Here is a 26,549-nt window from a genome sequence, read left to right on the forward strand (position 1 = left end):
AAAACACTATGAGAATCTTATTTCTCCCAAATAAAAAATGTCAATCACATTATGTATCCATGACACAATGGTTTCACATTCAGGTCTCAAGTCTACATTTCACTTGGGATTTATATGAGCAGTTAATCAAAGTCTACCAAATCACCGGTTACCTTTCCTGACTAATAAAGTTTCTATAGTGATTCTCTTTCCTAACATCTCCTGATATTCCTTTTTTCCACAAAATGTTTACGTTTCCCTATTTCACTGTGATTCACAGTCACATTAAAGAACAAAGCTAAACAAAACAAAAACTTTGGTGCATTCTTTCAAACATTTCCTACCTGAAGATCCATATCTGCTCTGTCCTAAGGCAGCCACCAACCACAGGTGGCTATTCAGCACTTAAAATGTAGCTAGCCTGAAGTGAGATGTGCTCTAAGTGTAAAATGCATACTAGATTTTGAAGACAGTATGGGAAAAAAGGAAACTTTCTCAATAATTTGGACACTAGAAAATTTTAAATTACATATGCAATTCTGTACCCTGGCTATTGCCAAAAGCTGCTTGTTTCTCTACATTTAACACACATGAATATGCTAGGTATCTTTCCAAGTAGAAATACAAATTCACAGCAATCTTTCTAACAGATGATTCATATTATATTGATATACTTCTGAGGGGCTTAAAACTTTTATAAGTGCTATGGTCTAATGTCTATGTCTCTCCAAAATTCATATGTTGAAACTTAATCCCCAATGTGATAGTATTAAGAGGTGGGGCCTTTGGGAGGTGATTAGGACATGAGGGCTCAGCTCTCATGAATATGTCCTTTGTGACCGTATAGCCGAATCCCAAGAGCTTATTCACCCCTTCTACCACATGAGGACACAAAAGGCGCTGTAACAGGCCCTCACCAGACACCAAATCTGCTGGCACCTGGATCTTGGACTTCATAGCCTCCAGAAGTGTGAACAATACATTTCTGTTGTTTATAAATTACTCAGTGTAAAGGATTTTGTTTTAGCAGCCCCGATGGACTAGGGCAACAAGCAATCCTACAGTGAATATCCTTCTTTATAAATCTCTTTGGGCAGTCACACCTCATTGCTAACTCATACTTGCTTACTGTCCTCTAAGATCCTAGCTCTAGAGACAACCAGATGTGGGATTTCTATTTTCCCACATCTCTACACTCTCTGCCTCTGTATATCTCTGCATGCTGCTGTAGAATTTCTCCTCCCAGAAAACCAGCCGTGAGTCTCACTGCAAAGGACAAATCTTTTATAATTTTCCCACAGCACTGTTTGTCAGACTTCATCTCTCTTAAGATCTTTAACTCTGGAAACCAGACAACCAAGCATAATCTCTCATATTAACATTCTAAAGCAAAACTAATTTGACTATTGTCTTCCTCCAAGAAAGGAAGCTGGTTTGCATTAATTTAAAATCTTAGTGAATAATAAAAGTTGTTTTTTCTCTGCTCTTAGAAGAACAGACATAATATGAAAATTAATTTTCTTCTGCTGGCCCTAAAAGCCCATTATGTCAGCCCAATACAAGACAGCTTTTAATAGTCTTTCCCAAGAAGACTGCTGTTTTTCCAAAAGAAAATTGACAGCAGCAGATTTATTTGTGATTAAATACTTAAGAGCCTGATACAAACAAAAAGAGTAATAATGTAACACAGAGGAATGAAGACTGTGAAAAAAGCTCACATTAAAATATCTGTTCACAAAACTACCTGAAAAAAAGAAAGTCTGGAAAACTACAAGAAAAACAAACTCTAAGAGTCCCAAGAAACATAAGGAAGAAGAAAAGGAGGCACCCCAATGCATAATGGATAACTGCTCTTTTCTGAACTTATCTTGGCCTGGAAAGCAATATTCAGGAACAAGAAAGCATTTGTCTTGGCACCGAATCTGTTCTCACAAGGCGTGGGTTCTATGCATTACTAATAAGGAAACCACCATGTACAGAGCAATATTTGGGAAAGTAGAAAATGTTTTCCATTTGTAATTCAAAATCATCTGTCTATGGTAGGGCTCTGCACCCACAGTGGCTAAATTTAGCAAGCATAATTTAACCACGTAACTAAGGCGGTCTTTTACAACAAAAACTAAAAAAAATACAGAAACCCCAATTCTGTGACCCTGGGTGGCATCTGGGTATCCATATTTTGGAAAAGCATCCCAGATATAATGACTTTTTTTCTGCCAACCCACCATCCATTCTCTTCTTCTGGTAATAGCACTGTGGTTTCCCTTTGAGAAATCACTACCTCTTGGTCTCTGTGAATGGAAGATTTCAGCACATGATCAGGCCCAGCCAATGAGCATGTTTCACCCCCTTCCAGCCAAAGCAATTGGTTCAAGGATGACAGTGGAACCCAAGAGAGCCAATGAATGTCAACTCAGGGACGTATGCTAGAATTATTATTGTTATTGTTATTTTAAGAGACAGGGTTTCACTCTGTCACCCAGGCTGGAGTGCAGTGGCATGATCCTGGCTCACTGTAGCCTCAAGCTCCTACTGTAATGATCCTCTCATCTCAGGCCCCCTGAGTAGCTGTGACTACAGGCATGCAACACCATGCCCAACTAATTTTTATTTTATTTTTTATTTTCTTTTGAGACAAGGTCTTGCTCTGTCACCCAGGCCAGAGTGCAGTGGTACATCATGACTCACTGAAACCTTGACCTCCTGGACTCAAAAATTTTGGGATTATAGGAACAAGCCACTATGCCAAGTCATGTGCTAGAATTATTGAGAAAGCAGCCCTATATTTCTGCTGGGATCCTACATTGAACGTAAATCTGGAGTAGTTAACTTTCTTTGACTCGATGAGGAAAGGCCTTGAGAATAAAGTCAACCCAGAAGATGAAGACTACTAATGTCATTATTTAAGCACCTGGAGTCATCTTTTCCTAATGCTTGGTGTCTACCCCAGCATTTTGCAATTGCGGGAACCAATAACTCTCCTTTGCTTGTCATTCATAGCTTTTGACAATATTAAGAAAAAAATTAACTACTGGTAAGGCACTGATATCAGCCAATCGGGAAAGATGCTAATGCAGGCTGGGCGTGATGCCTCATGCCTGTAATCCCAGTGCTTGGAGAGGCCAAGGTGGAAGGATCACTTGAGCCTAGGAGTCCAAGGCCAGCCTGGGCAATACAGGAAGACCTCATCTCTACAAAAAAATTTAAAAATCAGCCAGGAGTAGTTGTGCATACCTGTAGTCCTAGCTACTCAGGAGGCCAAGGCAGGAGGATCAGTGAGCCCAGGAGTTCGAGGCTGCAGTGAGCTATGATCATGCCACTGTACTCCAGCCTGGGCAACAGACTGAGACTCTTTCTCTTAAAAAGACAAAAAGAAAGGATGTTGATGCGTTACTACTCCTGCTTCAGTAGCTGAAGGAGAAGGGTTCAACGGTGATTACAACTGGATAAGAGCCACCTGATGATTGAGGCTACACCTGGAATCAGCGTATGAACATTCGTACTGCAAGTGGCCATGAGAGCATCATGAGTGATGGGTGGCAAGAATAATGAGGCAAGCTTTGATTTCACTCTCAGGGAAAGATAATGCAGCTGCTCAATACTAAAAAGGCTTGCTTTAGGAAGTGGTGGGCTCCTGGACCTTAGATGTAAGAAAGAGAAGCCGGATGATCAACTACAAAGGTTGTTGCAGGAAAGATTCTGGTGATATTCAGAGGGTTGGTTTTCAAAGTACTGTATGCCCCTGGGCCAGCAGCATGGCACTACTTATGAGCTTGTTAAAAACACAGATTTATGGAACCCACTGATGACCTTGTGAATCAGAACCTCTGGGGGTGGGGCCCAGACAACTGTGTTTTAAGAAGCCCTCCTCTTATGTATGCTCTGTTTGAGAACTGTATTAGCAATCTGACTCAGTTTCGTGAGCCCCATTCCACAGATTCCGACTAAGCAGATTTGGGGTGAGGCTTGAGAATTTGTATTTCTAACAAGTTCTTAGGGAATGCTGATGCTGCTGGTCCAGGGACTACACTTTGTCTGAGCAGTTGACCTAGGTGATGTCTAAAGTTCCATTCAAAGTTGAGATTCTTTGATCTTCAGGATTTACCTCACAAATTCAATCCTATTAATATATAACCCTGCTAGTGTGGTAGCTCATATGTGATTTGGCCTCCATGAAATATTGTAGCCAAAATGATACAGCTCAGCAATAGAAAATAATTGAAAATAACTCTGGTTCATCAATTACTTGATCACCACAAAGGGCAAAAGATAACAGATATACCTTAAAATATTGTTTGCCTGTATTAGCCTCCCTCACACAAAGTAGGTTTTCCTGTATGTTTCACATCTAAACACCCCTAAAAGTTTTGTTCAGCCAATCCTAGCCATTGCCCTAGGTACCTATTGTCCTTCTCCTCACCCACTCTCTTCCTAAATCCGCAGCTCAAAAATGCAACAAAGCAAAGCAGAACCTTGTTCTGAGGGCAGGGGAGGAGGAAAAACTGAATAGGCAAAGCTGAAGTTTCAATCAGGCAAGGGGAGGAAAAGGTTGAGAAGAATTTTTATGTAAATTTTTTTTTTCCTTTTTTTCAGACGGAGTTTCACTCTTGTTGCCCAGGCTGCAGTGCAATGGCACAATCTTGGCTCACTGTAACCTCTGCCTCCTGGGTTCATGCAATTCTCCTGCCTCAGCCTCCTGAGTAGCTGGGATTACAGGCATGCGCCACTACGCTGGCTAATTTTGTATTTTTAGTAGAGATGAGGTTTCTCCATGTTGGTCAGGCTAGTCTCGAACTCCCGACCTCAGGTGATCTGCCTGTCTTGGCCTCCCAAAGTGCTGGGATTACAGGCATGAGCCACCACACCCGGCTGAATGTCATTTTTGTCCAGAGCAATTACCATTTACTAAAGCTTTGTGCCAGGTACTGTTTTTAGCACTTTGCATAAATTAGTTCATTTAAAGCTGACAGCAATACTTTGACAAGGCAGGTCATTTTATAAAGGAGTTAACCAAGGCTCAGAGGGGTTACACAACTTGTCCAAGTTCACATGTGGTGAGTGAAAAGACAGAAACTTGAACCCAAGTCTATCTCACTCCAAAGCCCTTGTTCTTTAACACTGTCTGATGTGCCTTCCTATAAAATGATGGCAAACACATCTAGGGCAAGTGGTTTAAAAGCATAACTGTCTTATTCTACTGCCTCCAGGTTTCCCTGCTATTCTCTCACTGCCCCTGCCTGGAGGCCTAATGTCTGGGCGCCCAAAGCCTGGGCTATTCCCTTCGCCTTTACATTCATCAGTTTGCTGTGTCTGCAGGCTAGTTAGTTACTATCAGAGCTGACATCAGATATTTAGCCAACAGAGTTGCCAAAGTGAAAATAGGGCCTTTCTTCTCCTGATGCCAACAAGATGCTTAGGTAAATATGGCTAAACCAGATTCTCAAAGGTCCTAAACATGATGCATTTAAACTGCTGGGTGTGGTGGCTCAAGCCTGTAACCCAGCACTTTGGGAAGCCGAGGCAGGAGGACAGCTTGAGGCCAGGATTTCGAGAGACCAGCCTGGGAAACAAAGTGAGATCAAGTCTCTTACACAAAATTTTAAAAATTAGCTGGGCATGGTGGTGCTCACCTGTAGTCTCAGCTACTCGGGAGGATGGGGTTGGAGAATCGCTTGAGTCCAGGAGTTCAAGGTTGCAGTGAGCTTTGATTGTGCCACTGTGCTCCAGCCTGGGCAACAGAGTTAGACCTTGTCTCAAAAACAAATGAATAAATACAATTGATATAACAGGAAATGAGACGGAATTATGGACTCTGGGTAAGGGAGGCTAATCTGGTAACAGGCCCACAATTGAGGCAGACGCTGTCGCCTCTGAAGAACGTGCAGAACTTTCTGAACATCCACAGGCCCAGTGCCACCCTGGACTTTCTGAATCAGAAGGCCTGGAGCAGGGGTACCCATATGCACCTGTATGGCTAAGACGGTCCACAGGTGATTCTGACGCACAGCCAAAGTTGTCAGGTAATTTGGATTAATGAATTAAGGAGGTAGTTTTTCGAAGCAACAAAAATAAGGGGAGGAGGTATAGATGAACATTTATCTGTTTTAAATTAAGGAATTCACTTTTACTTAAGCATAAACAGGGCCAGGCACAGTGACTCACACCTGTAATCCCAGCACTTTGGGAGGCGTAGGTGGGTAGATCACTTGAGGTCAGGAGTTTGAGACCAGCCTGGCCATCATGGTGAAACCTCGTCTCCACTAAAAAATATAAAAGTTAGCCAAGCGTGGTGGCATGTGCCTGTAATCCCAGCTACTCAAGGCTGAGGCAGAAGAATCGTTTTAACTCGGGAGATGGAGGTTGCAGTGAGCCGAGATTGAGCCACTGTACTCCAGCCTGGGTGACAGAGTGAGACTCTGCCTCAAAAAACAAAAAACAAAAAACAAAAAAAAAAACCCAACAGCAACAAACAACAAAAAAGCATAAACAGGAGGAAGATCTGACTAAATTTTAAAACAACAACCACAATTTAAAAAAGCTTTATCAGAAACGTAAAGAAAACAAAAAAGGCAAATAATAAACTGGAAAAAAATATTTGGTACATATTTGACCCAAACAATTAATTTCCTTAATAAATAAATAAAAAGTGCTTTAATTCAATAAGGAAAGCATAAGCATTCCAAAGGAAAATGGACAAAGTGTATGCATCTATATTTAATAAAAATCAGTATAAATCATGGATAAATATAAGGAAAAGTTTCACCTCACTATGAAACAAAGAAATTCAAATTAAAACAAGGTATCACTTTGGCAAATATTTATAAATGATAATGCCTAGTATTGAGAGTGGGGAAAACAGGCACACTCACATGCCCCTGGGGGACTATAAATTGGTACCACTCTCTGGTGAGCAATTTAGCATTATGCTTCAAAAGGCTTTAAAATGTTCATTTTCTTTAAAATGCTTTAAAATGTTTCTTTAAAAGGCTTTAAAATGTTCAATAACCCCCATCACTTCTATAAATTTATGATGACCTCTTTACAAAAATTGACCTCTTCATAGCTACACAAATGCACATGGATTTACAGCATCTTTAGTAAGAGTGAAAAACTGTAAGTAAACTACATGTGTCCAGTAAATAAATGGTAACATATCCATATGACAGAATACCAGGCAGCAATGTAAAATAGATTTCAGAAAAGTTTAAGGATGTGTGGAAATCCTTACACGATATTAAGTGGAAAAGCAAGTTAAAACATTAATATAAATATACACACACATAGTTAAGAAAAAAGGCTAGTTAATACCTGGTGGTATTACGGGTAAATACAAATTTAATTATCCTCTTTATATTTTTCTTGATTTTTCAGATTTCTTCTCACAAACACAAATTAGTTTTATTTTATTTTATTGAGATAGGGTCTTGCTGTGTTGCCCATGCTGGGGTGTAGTGGTGCAATCACAGCTCACTGTGACCTCAAACTCCTGGGCTCAAGTGATCCTCCTGACTCAGCCTCTGGAGTAGCTGAGACTACAGGCATGTGCCACCACGCCTAATTTCTTTTAATTTTTGTAGAGATGGGGTTTTGCTATGTAGCCCAGGCTAGTCTTGAACTCCCGAGTTCAAGGATCCAAGCGATCCTCTTGCCTCAGCCTCCCAATGCACTGAGTATAGGTGTGAGCCACTATGCCCAGCCACAAATTAGTTTTTTGTTTTTGTTTTTTTCCATCTCACTCTGTCACCCAGGCTGGAGTGCAGTGGCGCAATCTCAGCTCACTGCAACCTCTGCCTCCTGGGTTCAAGGGACTCTCCTACCTCAGCCTCCCCAGTAGCTGGGATTACAGGCGCCCACCACCACACCCGGCTAAGTTTTGTATTTTTAGTAGAGACGGCGTCTCACCATGTTAGCCAAGCTGGTCTCAAACTCCTGACCTCAAATGATCCATCCGCCTTGGCCTCCCAAAGTACTAGGATTATAGGCATGAGCCACTGCGCCTGGCCTGCAAGTTAGTTTTATAGTCAGAAAAAAATGATAATCATTTTTATCCTACACCTAATAAGATAATGTCATGGAGTACCAAATCAAGAATAAGAAAACTCTGGAGGCCAGGAAATCATTAGTCTTTCAGGTGTAAGGTTATGAAGACAAAGGAGAGGGTAATAAAAGTGGGAATTCAAAGGAAAACATTTTCTAAACTCGCACTGCCCAATATGGTAGACTTTAGTACTAGGCGGTTATTTATATTAATTAAAGCTAAATAAAATGTAAAATTCAGTTCCTTAGTTCAACTAGCCACATTACAAGTGCTCCATGACCACAGGTGGCTAGAGGCTATCATAACAGACAGCATGGATTGTAAGTTTCCATCGCTGCGGAAATTTCCATGGGACAGCGCTGCTCCATGTATTCCACTTCAGGTCTGAGGGATCCAGCTTCCCGCTTGTCTCTTCAGCCTCATCCCTGGGTTCAGTTTCTCACATCCTTCATGCTCCAGCAACAAGCATGTAAGCACCATGAAGACAGAGATCGTATCTGTCTGGTTCTCCAAGTCTAGTGGGGGAGACACACTACTCGGGTAACTACACACAGTGTTATGGGGACTTGAAGACAGGTGCACAGATTATTAACACAGCAAAGAGCTCAATCTGGGGTTCAAGGAAGACTTCCGAAGGAGAAGGTGTAGACGTATACAGAGAGGAAAGGAAAGAAAATTCTAGTAGAGAAAAGAGTGTGATATGATTGCCCTTGAGCCCAGATGAGAAACAGTGCAGCACAGGGGAGGAAGCACCAGGGGGTCAGACACTGACTCATACAAGACACAGTTGATGTCCCACGGGCCAGGCCTGAGCCAGCTCGGGGCACCCAGCAGTGACCAGGACAGCTCTGTTCCCTGCCCCCGCGATGCTTATATGCCAGGCTCACCAGTACTGCTGGAGCGCCAAGGGTGAGGCAGGGAATGCCAACAACTGAGGATGGATGCTTTAAGGCCAAGTCAAGGGCCCCGCACCTCATCTTAAGCATCCTGGTTAGTTTGCTTTCTATCCCAGCAATGGAACCCTCTTACTGGCCTCAGTGCGGGTCGGAGTCCACATCCCTCTCTCTCTCTGTCCCCCACTCTGGTCCCTACCACTGCTGTGGGCGATGGGGAGCTCCTCAAGGGGTGCTGGCCGCGAAGGGCACAGTCACAGCTTTAGGGAGACCCCTCCCGCGGCCGGCTGGGGTGTGGATTTCAGAGGCGTCAGAACACAGACGGGAAGTGTGGCTGAGAGGACGCTGGAGTCATCTCCAAGACCTGAGAAAATGGTAGGGCCAACTTGAGCGACGTCGAAGCAGGAGAATCCGTTCCAAATTCAGGGAATGCCAGGGTAGCTGAGGGAGGGCATGCGCCCGGGCGGCGGTCGTCCCGTGAGAGGCCCCGGAGGAAGAACAGCCGAGGGGCGCCGGCGGCCCGGGCAGAGGCCAGCGTCGCGAGGGAGAGGGGCGCGGGGGCCGCTGGCGCCAGGGCGAGCCGGGACGCGGAGGCAGCAGGTGTGCGGCTGCCGGTGCACGCGGGGCGCCGGAAGGAAGCCTCCAGTGGACAGAGGGGTGAGCTCCCGACCTTGCCCTTGAGCGTTTACCGGAGGTGGGCAGGGCACGTTCTCCTCAGCCCATGCCCCGCCGAAGCTGCGGGCGTGCGGGCGTGCGGGCCTGCCACCGGACCGACGCTTCTGGACGCCCGACACCCGTCCCCTCACCTCCCGCGCGACGGCCCGGCCCCTCCCACAGTCCACGGCCGCTCAGCCCGGGCTCCGCGCCCGGTCTCCTCAGAGCCTCCGCTGACCCTACCCACGCCGCGGCCTCGCCCCGCTGTCCCTTCACATCGCCATCCCCCCACGTGGCCAGCGCCCCGCCCGGCCGCACCCCTCCCCGGTCGCAGTACCTTGGGCTCTCGAAGCTGCACCCCCTGCGCCGCAGCGCCGCCCTCTTCTGCCGCAGGAGCGCAGCGGCCACCCCGCCGGGCTCCGGCTCCATCGCCCCGGGCGGGGGCCGCGGGCGGTGCCCGGCGCGCGGCCTCGGGAAGCGACACTCGGTGGGGCTTCGGGCCTCGGCCGGCCGCTTCGGGCTCCGCACCCAGCCCACGCCCCGCCTCACGCCCCCTCGCTGGGCCCCAGGCACCCGCCCCTGGCCCGCCCCGGCCCGCCCCGAACCACGACCCAGCCCAGCCTCGAGCCTCTCATCCTGGTTCAGGCCCTACGCCCAAGCCCCCTGCCAAACTGAGCCCGAACCCAGCCTGCCCGGACCTAGAAGAGTTCCGCGGGACCCAAGCCCGCCCGCGATCGCTCTACCTGGTCCTGGCCCCGCCCCGCGATCGCTCACCCTGGTCCCGGCTCCGCCCCGCGCCCGCTCAGCCTGTTACAGGCCCCGCCCCGGCCCCGCTCTGAACTCCTGCTCTGCGTGCCCCGCGCCCTCAGCCCGGAGCAGGCCCCGCCCACGCCCCGCCCCGCGCTCCGGTAACGCCCCTCCCGCGCCAGCCCCGCCAGGTTCTTGCCGTCGGCTTTCGGCACCTCTGCGGGGCCCACAGGCTCAAAACGCCCAACCTATCCTCGACTGTCCCGTCCACGACCCCACCCCTCCTGCTGCTTGCCCCTCAGCACAGACCCTGGCCCCGCCCACCTACCCCTGCACTACTGAGCTCGCGCAAGGCCCTCGCCCTTACCCCAAACCTCTGCTTTCTCGAGCGTCGTCCCTTGGAGTTCGGCCCCTCATCGCCTCAGCACCTCCTGGCCCTTTCTATTGTAGCTCCGCCCCTAGGGCTCTCCTTTCCCATGTCCCGCCCACAGGTATGGCTCCGCCCCCAGGAGCCCCGCCTTTTCCCTTCGAAGCTCCCACCGACTCCGTTCCCAGACCAGCTCCATCGCCTCCTCAGTTCTGCTCTGACAGGGCCTGCCACAGCCCCGCCCGGCCGCGAGAGGCCCCGCCTACACTCGGTGGCCCCGCCCAGTCACCTCCCTCCTTCTGCGCCCTCGTCCAGCCTGCCCGCAGGCTCCGCGCGGGGTAGATGCCCGCATCCGTGGCTAAAGCGGCGTTTCGCCGTCTGGTCTGCGTTGGCTCCGGGATCCTGCCATCCATCAAGGGGGAGGTACTGCTGTCTTCTGGTGGCCGTTTGTGGCGCCTGACGCCGTAAGGCTAAGGGGCTGGAGCTTTGCAGGATACCAGTTGTGGGTTCGCGTCTTGACTGTTAGTTTCTAACTGTGACAACCCCCAACCCCATCCTCACTTCCCTAAGTCAAATGCATTCTTCTCAGGGCCCTTGAACACTGCACTGTGATTGAGGGCAGCGACCCCATCTGGGTAAAGCTGGGGCCACCGTGCCGTCTAAATCAGGAGGAGGAGGTAAGCTAGGGCTACCTCGGCAAGCGGGGCTTTGTCGTAGCTAGGGAGGTGTGGCTATGCTGGCCTGGAACTTGGATGGTGGAGCAGAGCCCGAGGACTGTGCTTGTGTGGGGGAACCTGTGCTTGGGCCACTGGCCACTGCAGCTTTGGAAGGCACTGGCTGGGAAACTGAGGCAGTCCAGGCCAGGGGATCACATCACCCCCTGGTGCACACTTCCTCAATGACTTCCAGGTTCTTTCTTGGTAAGGCCTGAACTTTGTGAGAGAATGAAGGGGCTGCCCAGATAGCACGGGGAGAAAGATGTAGAGGAGGCCTTTTTATTTCTCCTTCCAGCCCCTCTAGCGATGCCCCTGGTCCTCCCCGCAGGTTTCCATGAGATAACCCTTTTAAGACAGCCCTCTTTTTTCTCCAAGCGAGGTATAGTGGAGTTCTGGGCTTTTGCCTAACATCATGAAGTCCTCCCAACATACCTTTTCAGACTTAAAATCCCATTACTCCCGCAAAGCCTGTACTCAGTGAGATCGGGTTGCCTTTTTCCCAGCCTCACCCTGCTCCTTCTCATTTCTGTCTCTCTATTGCCCCCACCCTTCATGTGTTCTGCAACCTCTGAACTGACTCTCCAAATACCCACTGCCCTCTAAAGCATCCTACGTCTCCTGCCTCTCTCCCTGGAGTGCCTGTCCCTTCCTGAGGATGCTGCTCCTGAATGGTTTTGATGCTCCGGTTACGTCCTAGCTGAGTTTTGGGCTCCCCATGCCTCCTTTGTCTCTCTCTGAAACAGCAACTGTTTGCTAAGTGAATGTGTGTGACTTTAATAAACTGAGCAGCATTCATTGGAAAACACATTTAATTTCAAAGTAAACAAAGATGTTTGTACATTAAAGTATTTAATTAGTGAAATAATTATTATCAATGTAACAAGCTGAAAAATACAGCAACTTGATACAAGACTGAGGTAACAAAATACTTCACCAAAAATCTAAAGAACCCCATGGAGGGCTGATTGATGTTCAGTGGTTACTGCGGGTGAGACAATTCACAAGAATTAGAGAAAGTCCTTACACAACTGCATGCAGGGGTCTGCTGGAAAAAAAGACAGCCCAGGAGAGTGCAACAGATTTAACAGGAAACGAATTAAAATGTAGAAACTGATTTTCAACTTACTTCGAAGAGTACATAAGAAATTGAAAACTACTCTCTATGCAACATTTTGAATGCTAAGTGGAAAACCATGCATTTTGGCACGAAATTTATTAAAGATTATACCAGACTAATTAATTACTATTATTTCATTAGTGAATAGTCACAGTCGTTCAGAAATGGATAAAGAGATTAATGGTTGTAAAATGGACAGATGATCTCCTGTGTTGCTGCTGTAAGCGGGGTTTTGAGGCTGCCCAGGGGGTGTACACGCTTGTGCAGCATACGGCTGCAAGGCAGTCTCAAGTCCATGGTACAAGTTCTCAACACCCAAGAAAATGCAGTTCTCGCTCATATTGTAGTTATTTAACATTGAAATTAAAAACAGAAACCTATGGAGCAAATACTGTGGCATTTCAACCCTACTCTCTCATTCCACCTTTAGAATCCTCGGCATGGCCAACTGCAGCTCTGTGCCTGGCTCTTCTGGGCCAACCAGCCTCTAGGATAGTGACTTCATCCTCATTGCAACTGAACTCGCAGATCAAGAGGCTATTCAGTCTGCTGAGCCTTTTGATGCCTTTCTGGAGCAATCTATGCACAGGATTTATACTCAGGGCTAGGAGATAGGCAAAGTCTTGCCTAAGGAGATATGTGTGGTGGGGACTACTTGTTTGTTGAGTGGTCAGGTCCGTGAGGGCAGGGATCAGATCTGACTTGTTCTTAGCACAGGCAGCACTTGCTAGTGATGTGAATGAATAAATGAATGAATGGGTGGTTTTGTGCAGAGAATCTGTTATTTCTAAAGGACTAGGAGTTTGTTTTTTAACATGAAACCACTTGATATGTAAAAATGATGTAAAGCTGATTTAAGTCATTTATGGGCTCACAAACCAGAAAGCTGTGTTTTTGGCAATGCTCCCCAGTGGTTACGGACATCAGCAGTGTCGGGAAGGGCTCTGGGCCCCACCTGAGGAACAGAGCAGATGTTGCCTGCAAGTGGCTTCCTGTTTCATGGAGCATTTCCACCTGTAAAATGGCATCCGAAAAGGTACACCTCTTGGGGCTTGGGAGGTGGGGGTAAGATGATACTGGCCATCTTGGTAAGAAAAAAAAAATGCACTATAAATTCAATTGGCAAAAGAGAGTGAGTTTCTTCCTAAACAGAATCTCTTCAAGTGTCTACTTCCTCAGGTTCCACAGCCTTATAGGGAGGGAGGGGGCCAAAGTCTCTCACTGGGCACAGTTAGAACAAGATTTCTACTGCTCTCTACCAAATCAATCCTCCATCAATAAGTCAGTTGCCAGAATGCACTTGACTGATCTTGAATGACAAAACATGTTCAACTGTCCTAGGGAGAGAGGTGAGTTGTTCTTGGGACAACAATGTCACCAGCTACCAACTCCACAGTTGTAGACAACTTTCTGTAACTTTCATTTTGGGGTGCCATGATCCATTTGCTTAAAAAAATACAGCGTATGCATGCAAGAAATAATCCCTTCAATGGCTTTATAAACATTGGTGCACTCTGGACAGTCCAGGAGCAAAAACTAGAAATGCTTCCCTCCAGGGGGAGGATCCACCCATGGACTTTCCCACCTTGTGATTGGTGCCTGGCCCTCTCTGTCTCAGGCTCACAGAGTTCAAACCAACACTGGGAAGACAAGCAGCATTCAATGCCTATGTGTGGCCGAGCCCCTGCTTAGACAGCCGAGTGTCTTCCAGCCTTATCTCCAGGACTCTTCCGGTGTGGTCAAGGCTCTTACTGCTTCTATAAGGCTTTTGCCAACAAAGTCTAAGGAGATTCTTCAAGATTCCGAGCTAAGAATGTTCTTGGGAGAGGACGTGGAAACAGACTAAATTGATGAGAAGACTAAACATTTTGAATTGTGATTGTGCGATTGCAAATTAGGCTGAGACATTTGTGAAAGAAAAGACAAACTTATAAGGGATAGAAAATGACCTGTTTTTGTGGTGCCTGAAATTCTGAGGTTTTGGATTGGCATCTATAATACTTCCATGTGTGAAAACCCGGACAGTTTGCAGAATGGAAAAACCCAAGGAAAATAGGTAGTTGATGTTCCACGTCTTGCACTTTCATCCAAACTTACGACTTTTTAGAAGTTAACAGGTAGAATCAGATTGAATGTAAGTTAAAGTGTTAACACTGCATGGTTCTGGTCAGAGGTGCCTGGAGTGTTTGGCATTGTCATTCAGCCTCTAGATGCTGATTCGAATAGGCATCGGGAGAATGAGGGGCAACATCTGCATGGGTGTGTAAAGCACCCAGTGTCAAGGTTTGATGGCATCAACTTTATCACCTGGAGTTTCTCTTAGCAGGAAAGTATTCTAGTCTTTGCTCAAAAGGAAGATGAATTACTAAGCACAGTAAGGCTCAACTACAAAATGAGGCCCTGGTGACAACTACTTTCCTCACCAAGTCATTCAGATTTCTAGAGAAGTTGTCATTATTTGGTCAAAATACAGTGGTGGGTCTTTTGGTCGTTTTGAAACTGACCTATTACAGTTTATTGGTGTCGATGTTGCTCTAAAGCATCCAGCCCAGAAACTCTTGAGGGTAGCTTGATGCCTGATCAGTGTGAGCTCTGAAACCATGACAGCTGCAAGGACCCAGAAATTCAGTCTCTTCCAGAAAACTGTTTAACGGTTAACTTCTCAGAGTTAGGATATCCAAATTAAAGGGGAAGCGGGAAGAGAAGATACTGTGATGAAGAGTAATTTATTATTTTGAATAAAAATGTATTTGTGCAAAATAAGTCACTTTAAAATGTGACAAAAGGTGACAGATAAGGACGTGGTTCATGTGAGGAGCTCCTAACTGAATGTAGAGGTTGGACTGTTCACTCCCCAGGGCTTTGCTCTCTTGTCACACGGTCATCAATTGTGCCCTTGGACTTGGAAAATGGAAAACTTGCTGGTGACTGCGTTTGGGGCCAAGACTGGGGAAGCTTAAGGTCTCAGGGTCACTCAGCTTCCCTTCATGATCAGGAATCTTGGTGGGCCCCGCCCTGGCAGTGGAGGCAAAGGGGTGAGATGATGATGGGGGCACAGGCTTCACCCTGCAGGGAGGGAGAGGTTGGTGCCTCCTGGCTCCTGCACAGCTGATCACTATGAGCACGTTGGTTGTTGCTGCAACGTCACAACTTCCCATTCTGGCATGGTGGGAGGGGTGAGAAGAGGAGGGCCTCAGGCCCTGCTAGGAATGGGGAAGGGAGGAAGCAAGCAGGCCAGCAGCCCAGTCCACAGTCCTGAAGCCAGGTCCTGTCTCAGAAGGGCTGACAGCAAAGAGGCCTGGAAGGGCCCCAGGGCCCCAGGAAGCAGGCCTTCCAGATGAATAGCACCCATAGGAACAGAAAACAAGACACAATTTAAGGCATTGTTTGTTTACAGTAAAAGAATGCGAGGGACCCTCAACACAGGAGGAATCTAGGCTCTCACTCTGACCTTCCTCGGTGGACAGGGCTATAACTTAAGGTTAAAGCAGGGCCTCAAAGCGAATGAAGTGTGTGATGTCACAAGTCTTGTGCCAAAATGCATGTTTCTTGAAGAGTTCACACTCGCTCACACACACATGTACAGCACGCACACGCAGAGGACGCTTCGGGGTTGTACAAAATCTGAGGCAGCCCTGTGGGTGAGCAACCCCACGCACTTGGGGTGTAAAAAGCCTGTTCCACAGCTGTTCCTTCTCTCGGGCCCTCTCGCAGGTTAGTTAGCGCTGTCCACTCTGTGCAGTAGAAAGCACAGAGAACCCAACGTGGGCCGGGTGCTCTCTAGTCGCAGATGCAGGTGGTGGGCCCAGAGAGGGAGAGCGGGGTGTCCAGTCTGGGGTCTGACCACTGCCCCGAGAGGCGGTGCTGCAGAATGAGTGTCACGAGAGTCGCTGGGGACTGACAGGTGGATCCCGCACTGGTGGAGCCCTCTGGGATGGTGAGGCCACAGGCCATGTCCCCTGAGTCTGGCTGTGAGTTTCCCAGCACCCTGGCTCACAGCCTGTGCCCAGGACTGCTCTTCACCACCAGGCCCAGCCTGGGTTCCCAGAAGCCTCTGAAGTCACGCCACGTCCTGCAGAGACTTACTCAAATGACATAAGGTTTGCAGGTACCTAGAAGAGAAAGCTCAGTCTCTTGTTAAAGTTTCGACCTCAGAGGACAAGGGGTGGTCCCTAGAGGAAGGGACAGGCCTTTCCCCATGAGTCTGGGAATGAGCAGGTTGGGTAGGGAGAGGGCATGGCAATAACAATAGCCACCCCATGTGAAGTGGCAGCAGAGCACCAGGCACTGCTCTGAATCCACCACGTGCACCGCGTCCTCGAGTCCTCACTTCAACCCCACGGGGCAGGCACTGGCATCGTCCTCATTACAAAGACGAGGAAACTGAGGCTTAGAGAGGTTCAGTACACAGCAAGTAAACAGCAGGGCTAAGAACCCAGAGCTCACGGGCTCAACCTGTCTCCTTCAGTGAAAATCAAACTGCGCTTGGGGCAGAGAGACAAATCCTGAAGGCCTGAGGTGTGTGCAGAGGGTGGGTGGCGGGAGTTGGCAAAGGGAAGCACGGGAGAAAGAGTCAGTTCAGGGATATCAGAAACCCCAAGACCTTCCCATAGCTCTGTGCCCAGGACAAGATCCTAGCCCCCTTTACTGGCAGGACTACTAGCCCCAAGGTCAGAGTGTTTCTGCCAACCCCCAAAGCTGCCAACAGGCCCTCAGCCCCAGCCCTCCTCCATCAGCACTGCTGGGGGAGGATTTGATTAGAAATAATTTCATTTAAAAAAATCCATTTTGGTGTCAGTTTGGTCAAATGATGAATTAGGAAAAAAATGCCTCTCCATGTACCAGGAGACAGTTCTAAGAATGGTCATTAGCAGCACTGTTCACTACAGCAAAAAAGCAGAAAATCAGTCCCAGGATGCCCAACAGAAGAACTAATAACAATGAAATCAGTAAAAATAAATGAATGACTGCTACATGTGGTAACAAAGATGAATCCTAGGAACATGTTATAGGAGAAAAGCAAGACACAAGAAAATGCATCGTTATGGTTCTATTTATAAGAAAGTTTTTTGTTTGTTTGTTTGTTTGTTTTTTGAGACGGAGTCTTGCTCTGTCGCCCAGGCTGGAGTGCAGTGGCCGGATCTCAGCTCACTGCAAGCTCCGCCTCCCTGGTTCACGCCATTCTCTTGCCTCAGCCTCCCGAGTAGCTGGTACTACAGGCGCCCGCCACCTCGCCCGGCTAGTTTTTTGTATTTTTTAGTAGAGACGGGGTTTCACGGTGTTAGCCAGGATGGTCTCGATCTCCTGACCTTGTGATCCACCTGTCTCGCCCTCCCAAAGTGCTGGGATTACAGGCTTGAGCCACCGCACCTGGCCTATAAGAAAGTTTTAAAATGCACCCCAGACAATACATGAAGGAATCAAGTACGTGACCGGTAATTCTAAAGGAATAATCAGCAGACAAATCAGCAGAGCGGTTCTGGGGCACAGGTGGGAGGGGAACAAGCCAAAGTAGGAAGAGGCCATGGTGAGGGACAGCATTCCAAGGCCCTGGTGGCTCTGCTGTTAGGCACATGGTGGCAATAGGGTGTTTTATTGCTGCTGTTTATAGCTACACATATGTTATAGATAAGGTTTAAGTGTATTCAATGTTAACAAAAACAAGTTTAGGACACGCAGTTCCACAGAATAGAAAATCAGTCTAGTGACTGCGATTTTTCCACGTGAATAGATGCATTTCTGTCACACCCTTTCTTACACCCTCCTGGCATTCCATCACACGGATATACTGTGATTCACTTAAATCATCCTCTGCTGTTGAATATTTCAGTAGTTGTCAACTTTTTATTATTACATGTAGCATAGAGTGGGAATATTTGGTTGAAAGTAAATTAGAAATAAAAAGGGGGAAAAGTAGGAAAAAAAATCCCCTCCTCCAGGTCTGAAAATCAGACAAAAATCCTTGAAAACTGTAGCCTTGCCATGCTACACCACATTTGCCAATACATGAAACTGACCCATTAGTGCTCTGCGGGATCAGCCTGTGCTGCCTGCTGGGGCTGCTGTCATCCTCTGGCCACTTCTCCAAAGAGGGACAATGGGTTTTGCTCAGGGTTACCACTGTGGCTCCTGGCTGGGGCCACCATGCTGCCCAGGCTTCAGGCACAGGGCCCTGCCTCCTTCCCCACACTGCCCTCCATGTGGTCCACCTTGGGGCTGTCAGTTCCTGTTGGACCTGGAGCTGCTCTGGCTTCCTGTGTGTGGTAGGTGAGCTTCAGTGTGCTGTGCTCTTAGAGAGTGGCCCTCAGAGCTACTGAGGGACCCCAGACACACACGGTGTGACCAACGTGGAAGAGGCCAGGATGCTCTTCCTCTCTTAATGCAATCTGAGGTGGCAGCAGCCTCGTTCAGGTCTTGGCACCTTGTCTCAAGGGATCACCTTGACATGGCTGCCAACCAAAACCCTTGTCTTCCCGTCATACGGATGGCCAATTACATTTATTCAGTGTACAAACTATATATAAAGCTCTCTAGAAATGATAGAATTACCATTTCTTGTGTATCATCTTAGAACTTTTATACAGACGAGATCATCCTTTCCAAATGTTTTTACCCTGATCTGCCTCTTTCTAAAAACTATCAAGTGTTGCACAACAGGGACCCCCGGAGGGTTACAGAGGCTTCCAGGGTTTTGTTCCTATCAAGAACGATGCTGCAGTGAACATTCTTAAACACACCTTTGAGTACATGTGTGGGCACATCCCTACGACAAATCCCCCAAAGTCAGACGGGTGAGTCAAGGGAATCAACTGCAATTTATTTGGAACCTGTGGCACCTGTTTATTCTTGTATTGGTCTTGCCCTGTTTTAGTTGGTCAAGGACTAATTCTGAGAACTTGCTAATTCTGCTTTCTAGCTTCTTATCATCTATAATTTCAATCAGCTGCTCGTATTTGTCCTCCTCTGTGTTACAGATCCTGAATAGGACCGAGCTGAGCACCGGGCCCTAGGACCTGTTACTGTCACTAGAGACCTCCCTCCAGCTTCCAGAACCACTCGGAGGGACCAAGAATTCTGTGACTGTGCCTTGTGGCACCATGAAGTCCCCATCCTCCTGGACCCAAATGCCTGGTATGAACATGCCTTTGCTGAGGTCCCCCAGACTTCAGAGCTGCTACCTGCAAGGAGACTTGCTGAGTCTACTTCCAGGCACTACCCCCGACTGTCCTTGAAGTGCCACCCTCTACGCCATGCGCCTAGCCCTCCCAAGATGGGCTAGGAGAGGACTCCTGCTTCCCCCACTCCTCCTCTGGCTGATCTCTGGGGAACACACACATGGACACTTAGGGACAGGAGCATCAATGCTGCCCACCTGACCCCCAGGGAGCAGGAGGCTTCAGCCCGCTCCCACTTGCTGCTGAGTGCAAAGGCAGCCATTTCTCTCACAAGCCTGGACAGCTGGGGATGTGCTTCCAGTTTTTTGCTCAGCTGCGGGGGTTACCAGGGAAGTGGAGGCAGGACAGGCAGGAGGGCTCAGGGGCAACAAGCAGCGAATCAGGGGAGTCAGGCAGACTTGGGTTCAATCCCAGCTCCACTGCTCACTAATGTGGGACCTTAAACGTGTGTCTGCCCCTTTCTGAGCCTCAGGATCCTCAGCATAAAATGGAGACAGTAAGAGAATCTACCTCACAGGGATGTTGGGAGAATTCAGCCAATTCCTGCACATGAAGCATTTCATGTAACACCCTTGGTGGGATGGCTGGGGGCGACCAGGGGAGGGGGCCATACCACGAGCCAGGCCCAGTAGGCCAGAGGGGGCCTATGTCAATACAGAATCTACTGGTTCAAACACACTGAGAAGCTAGGGACCCCTTTCACCAGCGGCCTTGCCTGGCCCATGGCTGGCTGTCAGTAAGTTAGCTGCATTATTCCCAAGGGTTGTAGGGCAGGGAGGAGTGAGTGTGGAGTATTCCCATGAAGTCAGCTCTTGGCAGGGATGACCTAAATAGATGCTAGAACCTGATCCTGGGGTGATATCGCAGCTGCTCATAACTACCCCCTAGTGGGTGTTTCTGTGGCATTTCCTATTGTGGGAAAGACACAGGAACCAGATTCAAAGTTCTGGTCTGGAGCTGGGCTTAGTTCTAAGCTGAGCGAGGGGGTGCCTTGTCTCAAGGGAAGATGCTGATCAGAAGAGGTATCTGAGAGTGTGGCTAATGGGCTCTGAAAGAAGAGAACCCTGTTTTCTAAGGACCCTTAGTGCAAAGGGTGGGAGAGGATATTTCAGGTGACAAGCAGGATTTTGGTGACTTTACCTGAGGCCTGTTGCTTTTACATGCATCATCCAAATGCTTGTGCCACAGTATTGCATGAAATCGGGAACCAGTCTGAAACTTGTAAACATTGCCTGATGGATACAGAAACCATGAGTTAAGAAGAGGGCCGCGTAGGAGGGTCAGCTGGTGACTGTGGCATAAAGATAAATGCAAACACGGGTAACTAAACTAGGAAGGTCGGCCCAGGTGAGCCGGAACATGCAGAGAAAGCAGCCTCCAGGGCTCCCTCCAGTGGTCTCTTTGGACCATGGCTTTTAACCATTTTGGAGCCATGGTGCCTTTGGCTATCTGGTTAAGCCTGTGGACCATCCTCAGAATAATGTTTCCAAAAGTATACAATACAAAGGAAATCGATAATACTCAAATATAGTTATTAAACTACTAAAAAACAAACCAGTGGTATAATTCTACAGGTGCTTCTATATTAAAGCACTAAGAACAAGATCTAGTACAAGTCTGATACTGTACTGTAATTTCAAAGAGATACGCATAAGTGACATTTTGAAATGTCTGTAACAATATGTGATTTCTCTTGGAAATAAAATCACAGGTATTGCTAACATTTTTATTGTTGGATGCTTATACTCATAACTGAAGGAGTCAGAAGTCACTGAAAACAAAGATGCATTTTTTTCCACACCCAAGTTCACAGACCTCTTGAATTCTGTCCATGGACCCTGGCCACCCCCTGTGTCACATTTCCTTAAGAAACCACTGCTAATCTGGTCCAGACTGTTGAGGGAGGAACAATGGTAACCAAACTCAGGACACACTGCCACATGTGTGCAACAAATGTGGCTTCAGTCACTCAGACACTGAGCAGAGAACTTGGCAATTTATCTCTTCCCCATTCCAGGATCCTGGAGGCTCCCTTTGTTTCTCTGCTTCTCAGCTAAGAACATTAGAGCCTGAAATTCAAGGCATGGTCTCCCCACCAGCACCGCCATCTGCATCGCCCGGGAGCTTGTTGGAAATGCAGAATCTTGGTCTCCACCCCAGATCTGTTGAATCCAAATCTGAATTTTAACCAGATCTCCAGGTGATTTGTGTGTTCATGAACCCTACAGTAGAACATTCCTGTTAAGGTGTGAAAATGCGTGGGGATTTTCCAGCCCCAGTCAGTTTGCCTGGTTGGAATCCAATTGACCCAGGCAATTTTGGATTTTTGTCATGTGACATGGGTTACTGAGGAGACCCGCCATAGTCTGTTCCGAATGTCAATGAAGACAGGGCTACTCGACAGGATGGCGTCCAGAATCTCTCCTTCTTCGCAGCATGATCATGAAGTGGGAACCAGGAGGAACTGGGAGACAGCTAGAGAAGGTTGGAGCTTTGGGAAGTTAAAAGCGTTCTTCTCTGAGTTGGCCTTGGATCTGGAAACTGCCAGAGTCTCATGGCACAGGCATGTCAGGGGATCCCTGAAATCTCCCCAGAGCCAAGACCCTTCCAGCCTCACGGCCCTGCCTCATCCAGCCTTACTATTTATTCCAAGACCGTGAGGCTACAGCTCCTGGAGTGATGGGCCCCAGCAGCCACAGGTAAGGCCGCAAAAAGGATTCCAGCACCCTGTGCCTCGTACCCTGCTCAAAGGACATGCCAACCATGATCTATGCAGCCTTTGTGGACTAGCATGGACCCCACGGACATCAGAATCTAAAGCAAAGGGAAGGCGGCAGCCTCAAACGCTCCTAATCACCAAAATGCACACTGAGCAGGAGAGAAAATGGGCAGAGAGCAGCTGCAGGCACCAGCTCTGGCCTGCTGCCTACCTTTGTCAGGGTTGTTCAGCTGGAAGATATCTGGGTGCTCGGGGTCATCAGGCAGCTGCACCATCCAGCCCACGATGGAAACCTTTTTGCCAGGTGTGGATTTATACTGGAGGAGAGCAACAACACAGCCGGAGACCTGGGCCCAGCCCTCCACTCCACAGGGGAGGCCGACCTGGGTCAGGCAAGGCTCCCTCCCTCCCCTGCCACCTTCCCACCTGCATCCTCCGCAGTTCACATAGATCCCTTTTCCACCACCATCCTCCACAGTTCACAGAGCTCCCTTCCCCACTAGAGGAAGTCCCAGTACTAGAGCCCTTTCAAGGGACTTACGTGTTTTCTGTCTGTGCCCCGCAAGGACTTGGCTCCGTAGTACAGGAGGGTGGATCCTGAGAGTATGACCCAGTACCTGGTCCACGAGGACAGCTACAGAGTAAGGAGAGGCTGAGTGATGCCACCAGGGGTGATGGGGGTAGAGGAGCCCTGGCTGATTCCAGACCCAGCCATCCCATCAATGCCACTGCAGGCCCCATCTCTTCCCTGGCCCTCCACCACCCCCTGGCAATGCTAACTTCCACCTAGGACCAAGAGAGGAGGCGTCTTCCCTCCCCTCTCTTGCTCCTTTACTCAGGGAGCCCTTCTTTTGTTCATTTCAAGGCAGTGTCGGGCGTAATTCCTGAGAATTCAGCTCACTGCACGCCCACTGCAAGCCGGGCCTCTGCCACACATGTGACCTTCTTGCTGAGACCTCTAGGAGTGAGCACTATTTGCAGACGCGGAAGCCCCTGCTGCCCAGGTGGATGCGGGTCTGTACTTACCGCAGGCTTCCGCCCTTCCTTGAGCAGAGTTTTTCTTCTCAGAGGCCCCTCCATGGTGGGCACGGCTGCCGAATTCCCCAGAGAACAGATGCACGGACCGGTGGGGCTGAGGAGAGACCATCGGTCAGACATCGCCCTGGAGGAGCTGAGGTCAAGCACCCTCTCTCTCACTGGGGACCACAGGTGCCCCCACTACCAAGTCCGTGATGTCCCAGCAGTCCAGACTCAACAGCACAGGGCAAGGCCCGGAGGGGAGGACCAGGTGATGACGCACATGAAGGGCCCACCGCCAAGGACTCCCACACCCGTCTCTCTGGGGCGGCAAAGCTCCAGGCTTGGTGACCAAGTTCCTCACAACCCAGGCCGCGATCAGCACCCCCAACCTATCCTGAGGGCTGCTTTTGTCGTGGCTGCAGCCTGGCCGCTCCCTGGGGCTGGTGTGGGCTCCTCCACACCTGAGGAGCTGGTGCCTGTGAAGCCCCAGCTCCAGCAGCCCTTCCTTCTGGTGTTGGCAGGAGCCTCAGAGGAGCAGCGAGGACGGGAAGAGGCGGTGTGGAGTGACAAGAGGGACGCGAGCCCACACGCACCATTCCCCACACCTTTCCCAGGCTCTTCACTCATCGTCTCTCTTGGGGACTCAAGCATCACCTACAGATGAAGGCATCCAAGGGCATGGCAGCCTACACCTCCCTCCTGAGCTCCAGATCTGCCCACGCCCCAGGAATGGCACCACCCCCTACTGGCTGCTTCAGCCAGAAAGCTGGGGTTTTCTTCAGTTTCGGATGCCCCTGTAACCTAATCAATCCCAAGGATGCACTGGGGATCAGGTACTAAACATGTCTGACCATCCATCTTAGCCATCCCACTACACCTTAGGCCACCGGACCGTCCTTTGAGCCACTGCCCAGTGCGCTCCACTGGCCTTCCTGGATCCACACTGGCCAGTGCCTCCACCCTCCCCCTCTCCTCTCCTCTCCTCCACCCACCCACAGCAAGCCCCTTTTATGGCTCCCTGTCGTTTTTAAGGTCTGAGCCACCATCCTCACCCCTGCTGGATGCTGGATGCGGCTCCGGCTCATCTCATGTCCCTGCCTTCTCTCATTCCTTCCAACATTCCCTCCCTTCCCTTCACTCGAATCATCCAGGCCTTCCTGCCTCACAGCCCACGCTGTCCCTTTGCTGGCAGCACTCTCATTGCCCCTCTACTTCCAATTATTTGGCGAATTCCTATCATTCTTCCAGTCTCTTTTTCAGGGAGGCCCTCCCTGATCTCTGGAACCAAGTAAGCTCCCCCTCCTCTTCCTGAGTGCCCCTCACCTCCTCTGGGACAGCCAGTGCACCTGGCAGTAGCCTCACGGGGGCAAAGGCTGTGCCTGTTTCTTTCGGCAGCCTCTAGCACAGTGCTTGGCATCCAGCACGCCATATAACAAGCTATGTGTCAAACAAATGAACACATGAACACATGGATACCTGTAGACACAGCTCCGGGTTCTGGGAGAGTTCCGAACTGGAACCCGCCAGTTGGGCCCCAGGGTGGCATAGAGACGTCCCCTGCTTCAGAGGAAAAGGGTTAAATTTTAGCAACAGCTTTGAAAGACCAGATGCTCCTGAAGGAGGCAAGAGCACCCCGGACTACATAATCAGTTAGCTCAGGAAGCCCCGCAGAGCAACCTCCCTCCCTCCCCAACTTCTCCCCAGCCTCCTTGGCCACACTGCAAGCACACCTGGAGCTGCCTGGCCAGTAAACACAGCAACCCTCAGAGTCTCCAAGTCTCCAGGTAATTCTTTCAACTTTTTATTGAGTGTTCACCCTTTTTCCAGTGTCAAGAGCATGATTAAAATCCAGGCACGCCCACTTGCCTCAGTTTGGGGCTGAGATGTTTCATAGCAAACACTGTACAGCCCCGACAATCCATGGCAAGTCCACATGAAAAGTGCACACAGAATTGTGGGCAGCCTTGCATGTCGGGCCTGGGGGCCATTCACCAGGACATAACTGGAGCCTTCTGTTTGCTACATCCTCTCCACTGGACAGTCTCCTCTGTGGCTCCAGCCAGGCCCCTGCAAACTTGCTCCGTGACATGCTGCAGCATCCAGGAGTCCATGCTCCAAGCTTGCTCCGTGGGCAGCCCTCTGGCTTTCCTCTCACCTGCACTCCCGGCAGTGAGCCTTTCCAGGGCAGCGTGCAGCTTCCTGCTCTGCCTCTTTGCAGGGAGGCACCCTCTTTCTCCTTTAGCCTCTCCTGTCTTAGAAGACTCACGTCCCGTATCCACTTGATGTTCCAACCTTCTCCCCACCCTTGAGGCATGGCCTACTCTCTGACCACAGCTCTTCTTGCCCATTGGCCAGACAACAATATAATCAACTTAATAAAGTCAGATGAGGCCCAGAGTTCCTTTGTAAGATCCCCTCAGTCCTCCATGGTCAGCCGTAGGTTGCTGCATGTTGCTCTGTGACACCAGCGCCTGTGGGTGGTGTGGGGCCGCCCTCACGCATTGCAGCAGGTACACTGGACCTGCCCAGGGGCCTTTGTCCTCCTCCCAGGAAGGAGCTCTTCTTGATGACCATCTCTGGTCCACTGTCCAGGGCCCAGGGCTGGTGGGAGTTTGATGGTTAGCTGGGATGGCTGCTCCAGGCCCCTAAGCCTCCTGCCCATCGGCTCCTCCTCTCTGGGTGGTGTACCATAGCATGTGCTTGACCCCCCAGTTCTCTAACATAACGAGTGTCAGGGTGGTCATAGGCTGACCCCACCACCACCCATACTGAGCTGTAGCACAGACAAGAGAGGCCCTCGTGTGCTACACTACCAGGCCACTGGCCCAATGGCCACCTCCCTCTCAGAAAGAGGGGTGGAGTGCAGCGAGTGAATGTGACCCATGCAGATAACCATGAGTCTCTCATTCTGGACAAGTCAAACAGTCACCACCTTCACTGTTACCGACACCACATGCTGGGCACCTCGCAAGTGAGTGCACTAGCACGGCAGGTCACTGCACGGGCCCGTGTAGAAGCAGCACTGCTCAGGGGAACTGGCCACGGCTGCCTCCGGGGCTGTTCTTCTTCCAGCTGTAACCAGGGATTTCTTCTGAGCAGGGTCTGACAATGGACTTTCCTGCCG

At 49.3% G+C, this 26,549-nt stretch overlaps 2 protein-coding genes across 18 annotated transcripts in view; both read right to left on the bottom strand.

The window, feature by feature from the left end:
* GARNL3 (GTPase activating Rap/RanGAP domain like 3) overlaps window positions 1-10,902 on the bottom strand; it is a 176,092-nt gene extending 165,190 nt beyond the window's left edge. For 2 of the 4 annotated variants that reach the window (XM_017892905.1, XM_017892903.1), the window contains exon 1: window positions 9,902-10,073. In XM_017892905.1, coding sequence (XP_017748394.1) covers window positions 9,902-9,993 — 92 coding nt within the window. In that variant the 5' untranslated portion in view covers window positions 9,994-10,073. Of the gene's footprint in view, window positions 1-9,901; window positions 10,074-10,678 lie in introns of those variants that run through there. The other 2 variants (XM_017892904.1, XM_017892907.1) reach the window with 2 other exon arrangements.
* Window positions 10,903-12,185: 1,283 nt separating this feature from the next.
* Window positions 12,186-26,549, bottom strand: part of RALGPS1 (Ral GEF with PH domain and SH3 binding motif 1) — a 311,271-nt gene continuing 296,907 nt past the window's right edge. For 8 of the 14 annotated variants that reach the window (XM_017892871.1, XM_017892865.1, XM_017892867.1 and 5 more), the window contains 6 exons: window positions 24,902-24,985; window positions 23,432-23,537; window positions 22,947-23,039; window positions 22,617-22,722; window positions 20,827-20,918; window positions 12,186-16,623 (listed from right to left, as the gene is read on the bottom strand). In XM_017892871.1, coding sequence (XP_017748360.1) covers window positions 16,594-16,623; window positions 20,827-20,918; window positions 22,617-22,722; window positions 22,947-23,039; window positions 23,432-23,537; window positions 24,902-24,985 — 511 coding nt within the window. In that variant the 3' untranslated portion in view covers window positions 12,186-16,593. Of the gene's footprint in view, window positions 16,624-18,335; window positions 18,766-20,826; window positions 20,919-22,616; window positions 22,723-22,946; window positions 23,040-23,431; window positions 23,538-24,901; window positions 24,986-26,549 lie in introns of those variants that run through there. The other 6 variants (XM_017892868.1, XM_017892862.1, XM_017892869.1 and 3 more) reach the window with 4 other exon arrangements.

This window comes from Rhinopithecus bieti, unplaced genomic scaffold, assembly GCF_001698545.2.
Source record: "Rhinopithecus bieti isolate Rb0 unplaced genomic scaffold, ASM169854v2 scaffold_22745, whole genome shotgun sequence".
NCBI classification, from domain to species: domain Eukaryota; kingdom Metazoa; phylum Chordata; class Mammalia; order Primates; family Cercopithecidae; genus Rhinopithecus; species Rhinopithecus bieti.